The sequence below is a fragment of the Chelonoidis abingdonii genome, chromosome 2 (assembly GCF_003597395.2).
Source record: "Chelonoidis abingdonii isolate Lonesome George chromosome 2, CheloAbing_2.0, whole genome shotgun sequence".
Classification (NCBI taxonomy): Eukaryota; Metazoa; Chordata; order Testudines; family Testudinidae; genus Chelonoidis; species Chelonoidis abingdonii.
This window is the reverse complement of record NC_133770.1, coordinates 30,045,702-30,063,286: the sequence shown is the minus strand read 5'-3', so window position 1 is coordinate 30,063,286 and position 17,585 is coordinate 30,045,702. Positions and strand designations below refer to the sequence as shown.

Genomic DNA, 17,585 nt, shown 5'->3' with positions numbered 1-17,585 from the left:
TTCTGAAGCTTAAGCATCCACATCTAAAAGTAATTTCCTAACAACAACAAACAGTAAACTTTGAGAAGGGAATAAAGGATTGGTGGACTGCTATATATGAGAAAACCAATTTACAGGTAAGGAACAAATTGTCCCATTTCTCACACCATATGCAATCCACCAGTCCTGGCACTGCTGGGAATTAGTAAATTGTAAAGAAGAGAATAAAGGGAGCGATCTAGGAAGGAAATGAAATATCTTGACTGATATGAAAAAACTAAATTCACAGAGAGCACGCATTCCAGAGTGGTTCACAGGACCTCTTTGTACAGAATGGATGGCAGGAGACGTTCCTTAACAGATTTATCTTCAAGTTCATTTCTCCTGCGGGCTAAAGGTAATTGTAACAAGAAAAGTTAGTTTGATGCTCTGGATAAAGTTAGCAGTTCCCCAAAAGCTCAAATAGAAGTTGCATCAAGGCTTGCAAAACCAGACGGAGTTTCCAACTGTGTATGGGAAAGCACAAAGGTAGTTTGATCCTTTAGACTGCATGAAGAAATCTAGAAATACAGGGGTAAGAATTCAGTAGATTTTCTCTTAGAGATCCTCTAAGCTCCTAGTGCCACCGTCTAAACCTGAAATTTTGCTGGAACATTTTCTCAAAACCAGATAAACATACAGGCAGTCCCTTGACTGAGCCTTTGTTACAGCTGATGCCAGGCTTCAGTTATGGATCAGATACACTGGTAAGTCTTAGTTCTAATATTTTATCTACATTCAGGATACTGCCAAGCAAAAGTCCAGAAGTCTCAGCCTCTCGTTTCTCAGCTGAAAGGGACAAGAAGCTCAGGTTCGGGAGTTTGGTTGGACTCCATGGTCAGGATGTTCTTTGGCTATGGGAAGAATTTAAGGAGGTTCCAGGGACTTCTCCTTGAGACAGGCCAACAAAAGACAATTTTGTCTTGGGTCATTTTGGCCCAATCTGACTTCTCTGTCATTATTAAACATCGTTGCCAAGAGGAGAAACGTACAGGAGGGCATGCTTGACAACTTTAAGGAGAAGATGTCTATTTTCCATGTTGCCTTCTTCCAGTGCCTGTAGCAGTACACATTAGAGCTGCTGTTATAAGATGCAAATAAAGTATATTTTTGGGAAGTTCCAGAGCTCTAAGATCTTGAAGAAAACCTGCCTGCCTATTCATCAATTAGTCCAGAGACACTCCCATACATAGTTCATCTTCCTTTAGGACTATGTCAGAACCCTCATGAAGCATCTTTCTTCAGAAGCTGAATGCCTTTGTCTGATAGTGAAGGTAATGGGTGTCTAGTTACAGCACTTCACAAGGACCATTCTGATTCCCAATGAAAAACAGATTTCTTCAGGATAAACCTAGTGGTCCAGAATTCCAGGCAGCTGATACTGTACGGAAGTTCCTTCTTGCACATGGTACTTGAGGAAGCCCAGGTGAATAACCCAGCCCCTCTCAGCTTGCATTCATGAAGATCATGATTACGTCAGAAACAGGCTTCCCTTAGTGTAAGCTCTTGGGAGAAGATTCCACCATCTGAAGAAATCAATTTTTTATGTTGGAATGGTGGTATGCAGGTATATGGTCTCTCCTTATCAGTCCCATACTAACACAAAGCCTAGAGAGGGGGAGAATTAAGGATGGGTTGATAGGATACCAGAATGCATAGAAGATATAGAATCTAACAAATGGTTATGACCAGGTTGGACTGAACCCTGTAGTTTGTGGGACCTGTGATCTATGAGAACCACCTCGATGATATGAATGTGAGGTTGAGTGCCTAGGAGGATCATGTCTCATAAGAGAGCTCTTATAGTGCACCATAAACCCATGGTCTGAAAGAAGAGAGAGCACTTGTCCATAAGTATGCTGGAAGAAACGAGATCTCATAAGCAGCTTGTTCAAGCTATGGAAAACAAGTTGGCACCATTATCAACAGGATTTTTTAGAAGACTCTTAGAGCTAAGAAAAGATCAAAGGACGGAACAATGTACTAATATAAGTCTATCAGTAGCAAAACGAATGTGGAATGAGCCATATAGACTGGAATAAGGAAGTAAACTTTAATGTATCCCGTGAGAGGCTGAAATGAATCTAGTCAGAAGGAGACAAGTTCAATGATGTAGCCCTTTGACAATCTCAAAACATTGGTCCTGATTTTCATCTAGGCCAGTAAAAAACAAAACAGTTACTGACCTTTTGTAACTGTTGTTCTTTTGTGTTGCACATGTCCATTCCAATGTGGGTGTGCGCACACCCTGACAGTTACCACCAAGGAAAAAAAATTCTGGCATCTGTTTGGTCAGCTCTAGCGCCCCCTGGAGCTGTGTGCTCAGAGCACCAGTACAAAGGGCCCTGCTGAGCCCGCGCCCTTCAGTTGCTTTTCCCCCCCAACCACTCCACGACAGGAGATGGTGGGTGGGCCTTGGAATGAACACGTGCAACATATCTTGAAGAACAACAATTACAAAAGGTCAGTAACTGTTTTCGAGTGCTTGCACACGTCCATTCCAGTGTAGATGACTCACAGGCAGGTGCACTGGAGGTGGGCTCGGAGCTTAAGGACAAGCAGACTGCAAAACTGTGACACCAAAATAAACCTCACCTCTGGCTTCTTGAGTGATGGCATAGTGTGCTGAGAACGTGTGCACTGAGGACCAGGCCCCAGCCCTGCAGATATGCTGAATAGAAACTTGATCCAGGAAAGTAACTGAAGAGGCCCAAGACCTTGTGGAATGAGCCGTCAGGTTTGGCAGAGAGGGAGCCCCCACGATGTCATAACATGCCTGGATACATGATGTGATCCAAGAGAAAATCTTCTGACCAGAGAGGGGAGTCCTTTCATTCTCTCTGCTACAGCTATGAAGAACTGCAGTGATCTGCGGAACAGTTTGGTCCTCTGAATATAAATGCCAGAGCTCGTCTGACATCCAAGGAATGGAGATGTTCCTCCCTGTCTGCATGCAGCTAAAGATAGAATACTGGTAGGAAAATTGGTTGGTTGCAGTGAAATTGAGAAAACACTTTCGGGAGGAACTTTGGATGCAGGGATAGCTTCACTTTATATTTGAAGAAAACTGTATACAGGGGGCCGAGTCCTCACCTCGGACCCCTGATCTCTGAAACTCTCCTGGCTGATGTAATGGTCACCTAAAAAGCCACCTTCCAAGCGAAGTGCAACAGTGAGCATGTTGCTACTGGCTCAAAGGGCAGGCTCGTTGGTTTTGACAAGACAAGGTCTAGGTCCCCGGGCAGGCGGGCAGGGGGGAATATCAGCTCCTTTATCTGAGGGAACACCCTCTCTATCCTTTTGAGAAAATGAATTACCATTGTGAAAGACAACTGACCTACTGTTGACTTTCAGATGAAAGGCTGAATTAGCTGCCATGTGGACCTTGACTGAAGAAAAAGCTAGGGCTTGCTGCTTCAAAAGTAGGAGATATTCCAGAACAAGCTGCAATGAGGACTGCACAGATAGAATACCAGGCTTGGAAGACCAGATGGATAATCATTTCCACTTCGCCAGGTATGTCGCCCTAGTGGACGTTTTTCTGCTGCCCAGTAGGACTTTACGAACCTGCTCTGAGCAAGCCTGCTCTTTGGGGTTCAGCCATGAAGGTTCCAGGCCCTCAATGAAGAGAGATGAGGTTCAGGTGGAGCAGCTGGCCATGTTCCTGTGTGATTAAGTCTGGGTTAAGTGGGAGCTGGATTGGGACTTTCACTGAAAGGTTTATGAGGGTGGTGAACCTCCGTGCTGTCTGGGCCATAAAGATGATTCGTGTTTGGTCCTGCTTGATCTTTGAAAGAACCTTGTGAATTAACACTGGGGGAGAGAGAGAGGGAAAGCACAGAACAGGTAAGTCGTCAGGCATTTCCTTATGTCACAGGGTGCAAACGTGTATATGGGAACTACCCAAATTTTGGAAGATGTCCATTGCAATATCCGGGAGAAGGGACCACTCATAGTTAGGGGAGAAGGCTGAGGCGATCTGAGAGCTGGTTCTGTGCACCTGGTAATGAGATGATTGGATGAGCCTGAAGGGAGCTTATCATAATTGAGAAGGGGTTCTCCTGAAGCAGTGCCTTTGACTGCAAAGAGTCAAGAACTACCCTGATGAACTCTATTCTTTCGATGGGGATAAAAATAGACTTCTGGTCATTTATTAATAGCCCCAAAACCGGGAAGGTCGATTATACAAGATTGATGTTGGGCTCCCCTTGAGTTCTGGCTTGACCCTTGATCAGTCAATCGTCAAGATACGGGAAAATGTCAACTCCCCTTCTTCTGAAAAAAGACCCTACTACTGCAGTACACTTGGTGGAGATCCACAGGGGAGCTGACAGGGCCAAATGGCAGAACCATGAATTGGTAATGGGTCTGGTTTACAACAAATCTTAGAAAGCTTTTGTGTCCTTGGAAAATTGATATGTGGAAGTATGTCTTTCAAATTGAGGGTGGTATAACAGTCCCCTGGATCCAGTGAAGGGATGATGGAGGACAAGGACACCATGCAAAACTTCAACTTCTTGAGATAGTAGTTGAGCTGTCACAGAGTTAGGATCAGTCTGAGACGCCTCCAGTCTGCCCCTCCTTGGCGTTTGGGATCAGGAAGTAGCAGGAATGGACCCCCTTTCCTCTTAGCTGATGCAGAAACTCTTCCACGGCCCCCATCCGAAGAAGGGATTGGACTTCTTGATCCATTAGTTGCACGTGAGAAGAGTCTCTGGAGAGGGGCGGGGAGGGTGGGAGGGAAGGTGGGGTTGACAAAAATCGGAAGGTGAACCCGAATTCTTCTGTATTTAGGACCCAGAGGTCTGAGGTAATGTGGTTCCAGGCGCTCAGGAAATGGGACAGACTGTTGGGAAAAATAGAGGTAACTGGATCCTGAAGTGAAAGGTGCTTCAAAGGGATAGACTGCAATGTCATGAATGCCTTGTTCTTTTTCCTTCTCTGGAGGTGTCTGGACAGTTGGAGACAAGAAATGCCCAGATCGCTAGGGCCTATAATGCCTTCTAGATGCTGCAGGTGAAAACAGGCCCAGGGATTTCAAAGTTTTCTTATAGTCGTAAGAGCTATAAAGCATCTGCAAATTAGCATCTGTTTGCTTCAAACGGAAGGTCCTGGAGCGTCTGCTGCACTTCCTGAGGAAACCCAGAAGATTGTAACCATGAGCTCCTGCGCACGGTGACAGACGTGGCCATTGATCTGGCAGCAGAATCGGCAGCGTCCAAGGCTGCCTGCAGGGAGGCCCAGGACACTGTCTTCTCTTCTTCTACAAGGGAAGAGAACTCTTGCCTGGCACCCTGGGGAACCCATGTCCTTAAATTTTTGCATTGCTTCCCACATGTTAAACATAGCGACCTAGCAAGGCTTGCTGGTTCGCTATGCAGAGCTGCATGCCCCCTGTGGAGCAGGCTTTCCTGCCAAACAAGTCCAGCTTTTCGGGACCCTGTGCCCTACTTGACCTTGATAGTCCCTATCATTAGCAGCTACCACCACTAAGGATCCAGGGAAACGGGGAGAGAATAGGAATTTGCAGCTCTTAGCAGGCACAAAATATTTTCGCTCCACCCATTTAGCTGTTGGCGGGAGAGAAGTGGGGATCTGCCAGAGAGCCCTAACGGGTTCCATGATTGCCTCATTAAGGGGAAGAGGCACTCCGGAGGGGCCTACCACTGCCAAAATGTCCAGAAGGCCATGTACAGTCTCTGCCACCACCTCCGCCTGGATGCTCAAATTCAAGGCCACCTGCTTTAATAAGTCCTGGTGGGCCTTGCAGTCATCCTGGGCTGGGGATACCCTGGTAGCCACCAGCGCCTCATCTGGGGAAGAAGAAGAGGTGTCGAGTAAGGACTCTGCTTTTTCCTGTGTGTCAGCAGTGATCTGAGGGACACGCTCCAGCAGCTTGGTACCAGGCTCAGTACTGGGCTCAACAGCAAAGTCCAGGTCTGGTATCTTGCAGCATGGAATCAGAGGCACCCTATCCTCTAAGGTTACCGAATAAGAATGCCTTGAAATGGTGCCCTGGCCTGGTGGAAACCCCATAGGTTCCAAAAAGGCTACTGCATCGGTGCCTGTCCCAATCATCCACGTGTTTGGAGGCAACACTGCACTAGATGTCCCAGTAGCATGGGCAGTCCCAGCAGTGGGAAAAATAGGACCTCAGCACCGCCCCTGATGAAGAAGATGAGGGGACCATGGAAGTGCCGATCCTTCCGGTGCCAGTGAGCAGTTCTGTGGGGACACCTTGGGTGAGGCAATTAGAGGGGGTTTACCCCTAGAGACTGGTCTCAGTGCCATTTGGAGGCTGGGGGAGGGCTCTTTGCCACTCGAAAACACTGAGTCCTGGAAGTCAGGGGATCCTGGTACTGGCAGCATGAGTAAGTCCCTAGCTGCCGCATATGCCTCCAGAGAGGACAGTACAGCAAACTGTCTGGTACGCTGTCTGCTGGAGGTGCATCGCTCGACAGGGTATGTGGAGCTGGAGTCGGTGCCAATGCTGATGGTGGGGGCTGCAGCAGTGCCAGAGAGGGAGATTGGCATGACATGAGTCTCACACTATTCCTGTCCCCTTGCCTGCTTCCTTTCGGTATCAGGGAACAACTTTTGTCTCAGTGCTTGTGGCGCCTCTTCCTGGGCAAGGAGGAGCAGTGCTGAGAGACTATATTGGCGGGAGACGCACTCCACACCAACGCAGAGGTACTCGGTGCAGAGTCTGATTGTGGCTCCGATGCTGGCCTCAGGGCTGCTTTCATCAGGAGGACCTTCAGTCTCACTGCCTGGTCTTTCTGGGAGCAGGGCTTCAACTCCCTGCAGATCTGACAGCGATCCTTCCTGTGACCTTTCCCTAAATACTTCAGGCAACTTGAGTGCAGGTCGTTCAATGGTATCAACTTGCTACAGGAAGAGCAGGGCTTAAAGCCTAGTGACCAAGGGAGGCATACCTTGCCACCGGGGAGTGGACAAGCCTCTTCAATACATCTAGAGGTGTTCGGTTACAAAAGATTACTAAAATTACTTTCAAACTAACTAGCTAATATAACTATATATACACATGCAACAAATGAGAGGAAACCACTGGAAAAGATTGCCAAAGCAACGAGGGAAGTTCCAGCAACCGTTAAGGGTGCTAAGAAGGAACTGAAGGGCATGAGCTCAGCAAGGCCTCTTATACCTAGTGCTATTAGCACACAGTACCAGGGGGTGCTAGAGCCAACCTGCTGAATACCACTAAGGGAAAAATATTCCAGCAACTGTGCTCAGGGCACACACACCCCTACATTGGAATGGACATGTGCAAGCACTCGAAGAACATAGATTTAGTCTCTCCTTGAAGGACAGAAGTGGGGTGTGGGCCAACCACTCTTCATTGATGCTTGACAGAAACATGGGGTTTGAAAGCCTGCACTTCTGGAAAGAGCATCTAGAATAGTAACCTCTGGGTCTGCTCTGAAAAGAGAGAGAAGATACTTTGAGTGAAAGGCAGAGTATCCGTACTGTCTAAATCTGGTTCTTGGATTTTTCCCTTGTTCACTCAAGGAAACTCAAGCTCATTCAGCTCTGAGGATTCCTCAGTGGTAATGTCTAGGATCTCCTCCAAAGAATATACCACCTGTGAAGTGAGCCTGAATCATGGTCAATTGAAATATTGTTTATATCTGGAGCACAGAACAGAACTCAAATAGCATATATCATCACAGAGACCTTTAACAAACATTTTACCTTCCCAGTATGGTTTCTACATTTTACTGAAGGCTTTTAGGTAAGACAGTGAGGGTCTAGAAGTAACCAGACAGATCAAAGCCACAATATGGGCTGTAGAACAGCAATCCTAATTCCTTGAAAATGGATTCAAGCTTTCAATATCGAAGTTCTCGAGGGGTGGGCAACATGCTTTAGGTAGCTTCCCTATTGGCTTTATTTTCAGAGGCCCAGGGAAACAGAGAAAAAAGAAAATCTGGAGAGCTTCTATTTTCAAGACTTTAATGACAAGCCACCAACTACGGTAAGGTGCTCAGTTCAGACTAACGTACTGTCCATATCTGAATCTAACTCACAAAAGCTTACGACCCTCTGAGGTTTTAGTCTTTTCCCCCCAGACATTTTTGCCTTTGAATCTCTGGAGAAGTGTGGTGCGTACTAAGGGAGAAGGCCCTTGAAAACCCAGAGGAACAGTGTCCAGAAATTAAAAAGAATTCTTGCAGGATCTTACACTGGAGAGTCCTGGGAAATAGGGAGAAACATTGCCTTTGCCCAAAAACATAACTAAGGTAGCTATTAATTCATATATCCAATTCCTGTCAGTGGACTATCTGAGGAACACGGGGACTCAAGAACCTGGAGCACAATAAAAATTCTTGGGAAGAGGAAAAGAAAGGCAATGCTAAAAGGGAGTAGACAGAAGCCCAAGGCAATGAAGAAGGGATCAGACGATTATTTTAAAAGAGAATCAAAAAGGAAGGAATTCCAGAAGTGGAGGAGGGACTACTTGACTCCTCCTCAGTCTTGCCCTCACTGGACATCTTTGGAATCATTGCTGAGTGGGGGTGTTGCTAGTTTAGCAAGCCGAGGCATAGCTGTTGACAGAATAGGAAAAAGGAGCATAATGTGTGTGCAAGTGGTGAAGGAGTAGACTGGCAAAGATGCTTTCATTGGCTAACAGTGGGGACCTTTTGTGGGTGAGTATGTCTGTTGGTGGATCTTAAGGCCAGTGAGGGAAGAAAGACACCAAAGGAAGAGCATAAAAATGTTCCCATTTAATAACAGTAGTAAAAGGGGCCTCCTAATAGGTCTGAGGGAGAAAGCTGCTGCAGAAGCCGTGAAACTAGGAGCATGTTGAGGAGCCACCTTCTAATAAAAGGCTGTATATTCACCTCCAAGAATCTTCTAGAGAACTGCATCAGTGATAACAGCCATGGGGTGGGACTTCCCAGTAGTGCCAGGATTCGTGGAATGAGTGTATGAGAATATTTTCTTGTTTGATGTACTACAAGATTTAATATTGCTTAATACACTAAAGTTGAAATTGGAATATTTCATTAAAACACTTTAAATACTGTTACTGAGTAGCAAAAAGACACTTTACAGCAAATATAGATGTTTTCCATTAGACATCAATTTAAGATTATATCCTGAAAGTGTACGTGTACACTTCTATAGAATTCAGTACATCTGATAACATCAAAATATTCTTCATTTCAATATGCTTTCTTTCCAATGCGCTTCACAACCTACATACATGTTGACAGAGGTCAACATAGATATTTTGTATATTTTAAATATATACAGGGTACGTGTAATTATAATTTAGAATACAAGAATGTAATAAAAACACAGGGCCTCTGAAATGGTGCCACTTCTAGGATGGAGGACAAAAAGCAATCATACAGTACTCTGAATGCCAATAGGGGTGGGTGGAGATTTTTGGACAAAGGCAAGGAGCACAGGGCAAACCTATATTGTTCTGAAAAGTGAAAGAAGAGCTTTCATGCAGAACAGTCAGAATCTTGGTTTTCAAGGGCTCCTCTGAATCACAGGACAAGATACTTATGTGTGCTATTAAGATTTTACATCAGAACAGATCATCTTTTTCCCTTGAATATAAGAAATCAGCATTTGAGCTCAGAGGCATGTACCTATACATTTCAATTATTTGAAGAGCTAGAGGGGCACAGCTAAAATTTGAAAACTCAGAATTTCAGAAGATCAGAATCCATCTGGGGAACCCATTCACATATCAGATAACTGGAGCTTGGATAACTGTGGTTTACGTATATACCTGACAGACACGGTGGCCTCACAATAACGATTATCAGCTTTTTGTTTGAGATTGTTTGAAATTCCATATTAATTTTGCTACAAATTTGCAAGGAACTACTAACCTACCATCTGTACACTTTTTTCCAGTTCCTGAGGAATTGCAAATGTTGATGAAGGAGCCTGAGTTAGAGGCCATGCACCAGCCTGGGGGGGAATGGGAAGGGAGAGAAAAAAATAATTAGCATTCCAACATGTTACAATGAGCTCCAAGGAGCATATACACTAAACAAAATCTTCCTCTTAAGAACTGGTCCTATAGTTCAAGTTAAGTTATAAGACATACGAGTTAGAAAAGGAGTTGTATGACTCACTAAAATGCATATTGTTGTGAGGCCTTTGCTCTAGGTAAGAAAACGGTTAAGGCCTTTGTTTCCATCTTACCATTACGCAGTGTAGAGGGTAGACGCTTTCAAAAAAGCTAGGAATAATAGCCTGTTTTATATCATGAGGATTGTTAAACAGTGATATCAAATTTATAAGTTGTCAATTTCAGTCTGAGAAATATGAATATCAGTTAGATTTTAGAAAGTTATTTTTGTTATGGAAATACAAGAATAGCAATACAACTGAATAGCAATAATTTATTCATTAGTACCTGTAGAACATATATCTGAAAACTAATTCCCAAATCTATAATGGCATCCTGGTTTTTGATAAAGTTGTTGAATTTATTGTTGAGATCAGCGCTAACACTCATGTCTGTATACATTCGATGGAGCTTGCTGGTAAACTCATAACCACAGGCTTGCTGTAATGAAACATTTAAATACATTTCATAGGTAAGGTAATTCTTAATATATTAGACACATTTATTTGAAAAAATTAAATTATGAATACATCCGCAAAACAGTACTGATTTACAGATTTCTATATTGCTAATGCTCTGTCATCTACAGTCAATATTGCCTTCATATGTAAACTTATATAACCTGTCTTAAGAGGGTTGCTTTTCTACACAAAACTTATTTCTAAAAATTGTCCATGCCCAACGCTAACTTACAAAACTGAAAATTTCCAACGGATTGCCTTAGTTTTGCTCACTGACTGGTACGACTATTATGGAAATATGGGTCAAGTGGTACATTTTATACAACTACCCAAAATAAGGAACTGCTTATAAAATTTGGGGTTTTCCGGGTAATGGGTTTTTTATGTATCAGTACATGAATTCAGAACAGATGACGCTGCAATTTTTCATATCACCTACTGGCAACAGCAGCTACCAATTGCTAAATTAATTTTGGCACCCTCTACTGACCCCTCTTAGGCCTTGGCTACAGTGGGGCTTTACAGCGCTGCAACTTTCTCGCTCAGGGGTGTGAAAAAAACACACCCCTGAGTGCAGCAAGTTACAGCGCTGCAAAGCGCTGGTGTAAACAGTGCCCCAGCGCTGGAAGCGCGGCTCCCAGCGCTACAAGCTAATCCCCATGGGAAAGTGGAGTACCAGCAGCACTGGGAGAGCTCTATCCCAGCGCTGGCGCCGCGACCACACTCGCACTTCAAAGTGCTGCCGCGGGAGTGCTCCCACGGCAGCGCTTTGGAGTTTCGAGTGTAGCCAAGCCCTTAACGAGACATGCTTCAACAGTTATTACTGCTATTTATTTTATTTTGAAATAGTTAATATTACCTTTAGTTTATTAATCATGGCTTCTTCAGAGTCCATAGACATAGATAAACCATGAATTAATCGTTTTGCCAACATTCTGGCATAGAACTGTATGAAACAAAACAAAGTAAGCAAAATATTTTCTCAGCTGAAAGGATTTTTTTTAAAAAAGAATGTGAACACAAACATCCAATGTAAAGCTGTTTAGATAAATTACATTTCTGGTCTAACATTTACTAAAAATTGGAGGATACCTTCTGGAAAACATCTTTGTCATCAATGTATTTGAAAACAGTAATGAAACTTGTAAGTTTATCTTCTACTTCATTCTCTGTCATTCCTTTGGCTGATTTCTTCAGCAAGTTGTCACAATACTTGGCCAGCTCAAGTAAAAAAAACAAAAAGCAAAACAAAATCTACTTGTCAAGCTAGAGAGCAACAGTGTTTGAAAGTATTTTACAACTACTAAATATGGGTTAAAACGTGACTGACAGAGCTCAGATTACAAACGACACAAACAAGAAGCAATGGGCCATATTTTGAAACAAAGGCATGTAAAATTGTGTGCTCAGAACATGCACATTCTGTGTGGGTTAAATAAGTTAATGCCTATTTTTAAAAAAGATTTTTCAAGACGATTCAGTAAGTGAAAATTATTTTAATTTGGTGACCACCGTGTGTTAATAATGACTGGTTTGAGGTTTTTGTTTTAATCTATTATAAATATTACAGCACAATATTTGTTACTTACCAGCTCAGGCGCTTTGCAGATCGACTTGGGTTCCCTATAGTTTACTACTGATGTTAGAGCCTATGTAGAAATACACAATAAAGACAAATTTTAAGAAATACTTTAACTTTTGCTTTGGTGATTTACAGGGAGGTATGAAGACACTGCAAGTTCTTCAGCGCAAAGACTATCCTAACAAAAGACAAACATAGAACAGAAGAATGGACAAGAAGAGGGAGATAATGATTGACACACATAATGTGAAACAGTATACGATGAGCAAATCATAAGTGGTGATATTTATTAAGCAAGACTGTGGAAGGACCAAAGGCAAGGAGAAAATAGCACAGGTGAGCAAGTCAGCTATGGAAAGCAAAAGCAGCAAAGACTCTTGTGGCACCTTATAGACTAACAGATGTATTGGAGCATGAGCTTTCGTGGGTGAATACCCACTTCGTTGGATGCAGGTAGTAGAAATTTCCAGGGGCAGGTATATATATGCAAGCAAGAAGCAGGCTAGAGATAACAAGGTTAGTTCAATCAGGGAGGATGAGGCCCTCTTCTAGCACTTGAGATGTGAAAACCAAGGGAGGAGAAACTGCTTTTGTAGTTGTCTAGCCATTCACAGTCTTTGTTTAATCCTGAGCTGATGGAGCTGATGGTGTTCAAAATTGTCAGATGAAATGAACTGAAGCTCAGCAGTTTCTCTTTGAAGTTCTGGTCCTGAAGGTTTATTGCTCTGGTCCTGAAGTTTTTTTGCTGCAGGAAGGTCACCTTAAGGTCTGCTATAGTGTGGCCAGGGAGGTTGAAGTGTTCTCCTACAGATTATTGTATATTGCCATTCCTAATATCTGATTTGTGTCCATTTATCCTTTTCCATAGGGACTGTCCAGTTTGGCCGATGTACATAGCAGAGGGGCATTGCTGGCATATGATGGTGTATATTACATTGGTGGACATGCAGGTGAATGAACCTATGATGGTGTGGCTGATCTGGTATGGAAAAGCAAGGTCACAGAATTGTTCTGATTAGGAATGCAAAGGAGGAGAGAGGATGCAAGGTGAAGAGGAAGAAAGATGTTCCAAAAGTAGAGAGCAGGATGAACAAACATGAGCGTGGAAAAACACAAAGGGCACAAGAAGATGAGAAATCAGAACAGTACATAATTTGGCCTGGGAGTACACAGTGGGGAGTGAAAAGAGAGAGCAAATTAGATACAAGAAACAGTGGCAAAGCCTTAAGTCAGGAGCATATATTTGAACTTCAGGGGAACACTGTATACTGTAGAAGTATCTCAGCATCTAAAGGACTTGGGGAGAAGCAGAAGAGGCAGATCTTTGAAATGTTATGGTAAAGATGAGATCTGGAGAGAGTCTGAATGTGAGGGAGAAGAAAAGGGAATTAATGATAACTCAGAATCAGGGCATAAGTGATGAGAAGAGTAATGGAGTCGTCAACATTAGTATTCTGAAGAGCGGTTCATATTTAAGTCTTACTGAAATAATTGCAACACAACTTGAGTATATGCAAAAGCACAAAATACCATACACCAGTTCCTGTGAACTACAAATACATTCAAAGATTTTTGGGTCACAAGTTATTTTCCAAAGAAATCAAGCAGAAGGGCTTCACTGAAGCTCTCTACTCCTGTGTTTTTAGTGTTTTCCAGAAGTTTGAAGTCCCTCCCAACCCCCATAGGCTCCATATTGCTGAATCACATGTCGTCTTTGGAGGAAAGGGGTTACAGAGGCCTTCTCTGGAAGTAACCTTGTCTACACTCTGTATATGTAGATACGGGATTTTAAGCTTCAAAATTCAACAAACATTTAATTGACATATGATCTAGGCAATATTTATCACCACAGATAACCATTAACTTTCTATATTACATTATGAAGCTTAAAGCCAAAACTCATCTGTACAGGAATATGGTCAAACCTAGAACTCCTCTGCACAGTGCAGCATGTGGTTCAGCAACATCCTGATACATGGCTACAAACTCCTGAAAAACCCTGTATTAACAAAATATATGATGTGACAAAATGGACATAACTCCTAGAAGCTCAAAATACAACTCCAAAATAGAAAGAGTGATATGGCAAATATACAATATTTATCCTAATCTATATCTTTATCCCTAAAAAAAAAAATCTAAGACATAAGGTGCCCAGAGTTTGGTGACAGGGGAGAAGCAAATTTTAATAGTTAAAATATTGTACATGTGAAAATTATAATCCTGGTCCAACAAATTAACAACTGGTGGAAGGCATTAGATACCATTCATCTTTTCTTGAGGAAACCAGACACCTGATCTTGAGAGAGCCTAGTCATGCTATTTGAAAATTAACTGCTACTACTACTACTATAATCTAATTTGCATTATATTTATAGGGTGCCAATTGTAGTACCTAGGAACAAATGCCTTAACTGGCTATACATTTTACAAAACAGTTATATAAACCTCATCTCCCAAAATATTTACTTGATTCTAAATAGAGTTTGGCCCTCAGAATGGTAAGTAATCAGAACAGGACAATTACCTATATTGAGCAATTAAACAGTTTCGACACAACTCTGTATGATCAAGTAATTTCCAAGAATAAGATAAAAAATTAATGTTTTTTAACATACCTGGCAACCTCAGTGATCAGAGTCTAATTTATTGTTGCCAAGAAAAAAAAAAAAGTAGTTTTGATGTTGTTTAAAAGTTGCTTAGTAGACACATTATAAATATATATATTTTATTTTCATATTAGTTGGAGATAAGGGATCCATTTTCATTTCAAGATCTTCAGTAGCTCTTTTGATGAGAAAGATGTCCATCCTTTTAGGTTGAATTTGAATACCAATGGTTGGAAAAAAAGTGACTGTTTCCTTTGTACGCAGGATCTATTTTTTGAGTAGTAAATTACTTAGTTTTTTTCCCCTTTGCTTTAAAACACGAGAACTCCATGAGAGTTCCCTCCAGGGTATTGTTTTATTGCTGAACAACGAACTCTACTACGCTCTGGTGAAAAAAAAAAGGATTACATATTCTGGAGTGCAGTGTTTATTATATTGTGAAAAATTACCTTGTCAAGGGCACTCATAAAGTGCTGGTCACCATTCAAAACGGTGTTGATAAGTTGAACAAATTTACTATGTACTTCCAAAACAGACTCCACAAACTGAGTTGGCATCTAAAAATATGCAATACAGAAAACAGGTTTATTGAAAAATTCAATAGCTATACAAAAATGTAAAAAATTAATATGAATAGATTGTCATGGTTATTCTGGAGGAAAATTATCACGAAAAATCAAAGTCACTAACAAGTAACTGAGTCTTTAAGACAGTTTCTCCTGCATATTCACACTAATAGGATGCAGCCACGGCACTGCTGAGTTTTGGGAATTGCCTGGAGAAGATGTGCCCTTGAGACATAAGCACCAAAACATGGCATGAAACGCGGCACCAAACTTTCAGAATTAAGATTATAAGCGTACGTCAATCCCAGGCCTCTCGTCTAAACCAGGAGTTTCCAAACTGTGGTACACATACCAGTGCCGGTATGTGGGCTTGATGTTCCAACCGTTCACAATAATTTTTTTAAGAAAGTTATGTTTAACCCTAAAAAGTTTAGGAGCAGCTGCTCTAAATCCTAAAATCTTTGGGCAGTACTCTAACAGTATAATGTGAACATGCAAATGCCATGTTTGAGAAACCACAGTTATTAAAATAAGTCAACATTTTTCTTCAAGGTAGCATGTGCATATTGACACTTGAGAGAGTCTAAATAACAGTACCACCTTGTTGAAAAGCAGGCTGAGAGTTCTAATTAAAAAAAGGATGACAGGAACTGCCCTCCTAAAGCGAACATCAGAGCTAGATGCCAAGTTGAAAGTAGTGTATAAACGTGTGAACAGAACTGCAGATGGAAGCCCTGCTTTTCTATACAACAGTGCCACAAGCACATTCCACATGTGGATATAAGAAGTGAGTACTTAAAAAAAAAAAATGAACTAATAAAATCAGGTTTAACAAAAACATTTTAGCAGAACAACTGAATAGTCAAAGTACTTTCAGAAATTCTGATGCAAGTGTGGGGCTATGCAGCTGTACAGTCGCTACTATATAGCGACTAAGTGAAAAAGACTTTCCTGGTACTAGCACAGGATGCCCATACTTACAAATAAATAACATTTAATCAAACCAAGTGATATTTTTGTTTCCTAATGAACCAAAACAGCCTATTGGCAACTGTCTGGGAACAATATTTAGCAGAACAAGAGCACCTTTTAACAGCAGAAGACCATTTGCCATGACGACTTTACACAATTATTAAAAAAAAACTGACCAAGTTGATCCAGCAAGAAGAAATTAAAAAACCTGAATCAATGCATTACACAACTGAGAGCTGATCAAAACTGCAATTTGTGCACAAAGTTCCAAATCTATTTAATATAAACAAGATTTAAAAAAACAACAATGGTTAATAGTGTTTTAAAAGTTACAACATGATACCCGTGTTTCTGTTCAGTGCCACCACTCGTCTGTAGGCAATAAACTAAATCATCCTAGGGAAGAAAACAAAGATTTCATTAGGAATGTAATAAGATAGGTTAACTCAGCTGCCACAGGAAACTTACATTTTCCTGAGAAAGATTGCTGGTTGCTCTAAGGCCCTCATCATGGATATGGTTTTGTAGTTCCTGAATCATATGAGGTAAACCACTTGACACAGCACGAAGCAGAGTGTACATATTTGCCATGTCTGCAATAAAGACATCCTTTTTACACAATATATTTCAAAAATCCACTACTCTAAATTAATATTTACATAGCACCATAAATCTGAATGGATCTTTACCAAAATTAAAATTAAACTGTCCTTTTCCTAGAAAAATCTTATGAAATAAATAATCTAAATATTGAACTAAAGATAAAGTGAAAAGCAGGAAAAGGACGGATGAAGGTTGAAACATATATCAATTTTCATCTGGTAACTGGTGGAGTTACAACCAATCTGCACTTCACATATTTCTAAATGGAAAGAGTTCCAAATAGGATTGGAGTGACAAGAGGCAGTGCCCAAGTATGAAAAAGGTAGAATACCACTGGGCTAATTTATTTCCTATCTTCCTAGAGCTCCATGTCAGCAGATAACGGGTGGCAAATGACACGAGCGTTCTGGCGTCCTTTGCTAGACTTTTCTCACTTTGCTCCACATCAGCTTAGAAAACTTTTAAAATATCTAAGTGATTGCTTCCTAGGAGACAGCAAAAGAAGCCTACCATTCAACAGAAAAACTTGATTAAAGAAAATGTGATATAAAATACCAAACTTTAATCCTGAAAATGTGTAGCTAGGAATATTTGTGATAGGAATGTTGCTTTTATCCCTCTCTCCTCTTGGTGAGTTATTACAAGCCAATGTCAAGG

The 17,585-nt window shown here is 41.6% G+C and overlaps 1 protein-coding gene across 6 annotated transcripts in view; it reads right to left on the bottom strand.

Moving 5' to 3' along the window:
* The window catches only part of CUL2 (cullin 2), a 138,187-nt gene that overhangs the window by 34,025 nt on the left and 86,577 nt on the right, over positions 1–17,585 (bottom strand). For all 6 annotated transcript variants that reach the window (XM_032795313.2, XM_032795317.2, XM_032795316.2 and 3 more), the window contains 7 exons: positions 16,794–16,918; positions 15,237–15,344; positions 12,186–12,245; positions 11,689–11,817; positions 11,456–11,542; positions 10,424–10,576; positions 9,895–9,972 (listed from right to left, as the gene is read on the bottom strand). In XM_032795313.2, coding sequence (XP_032651204.1) covers positions 9,895–9,972; positions 10,424–10,576; positions 11,456–11,542; positions 11,689–11,817; positions 12,186–12,245; positions 15,237–15,344; positions 16,794–16,918 — 740 coding nt within the window. The remainder of the gene's footprint in view (positions 1–9,894; positions 9,973–10,423; positions 10,577–11,455; positions 11,543–11,688; positions 11,818–12,185; positions 12,246–15,236; positions 15,345–16,793; positions 16,919–17,585) is intronic.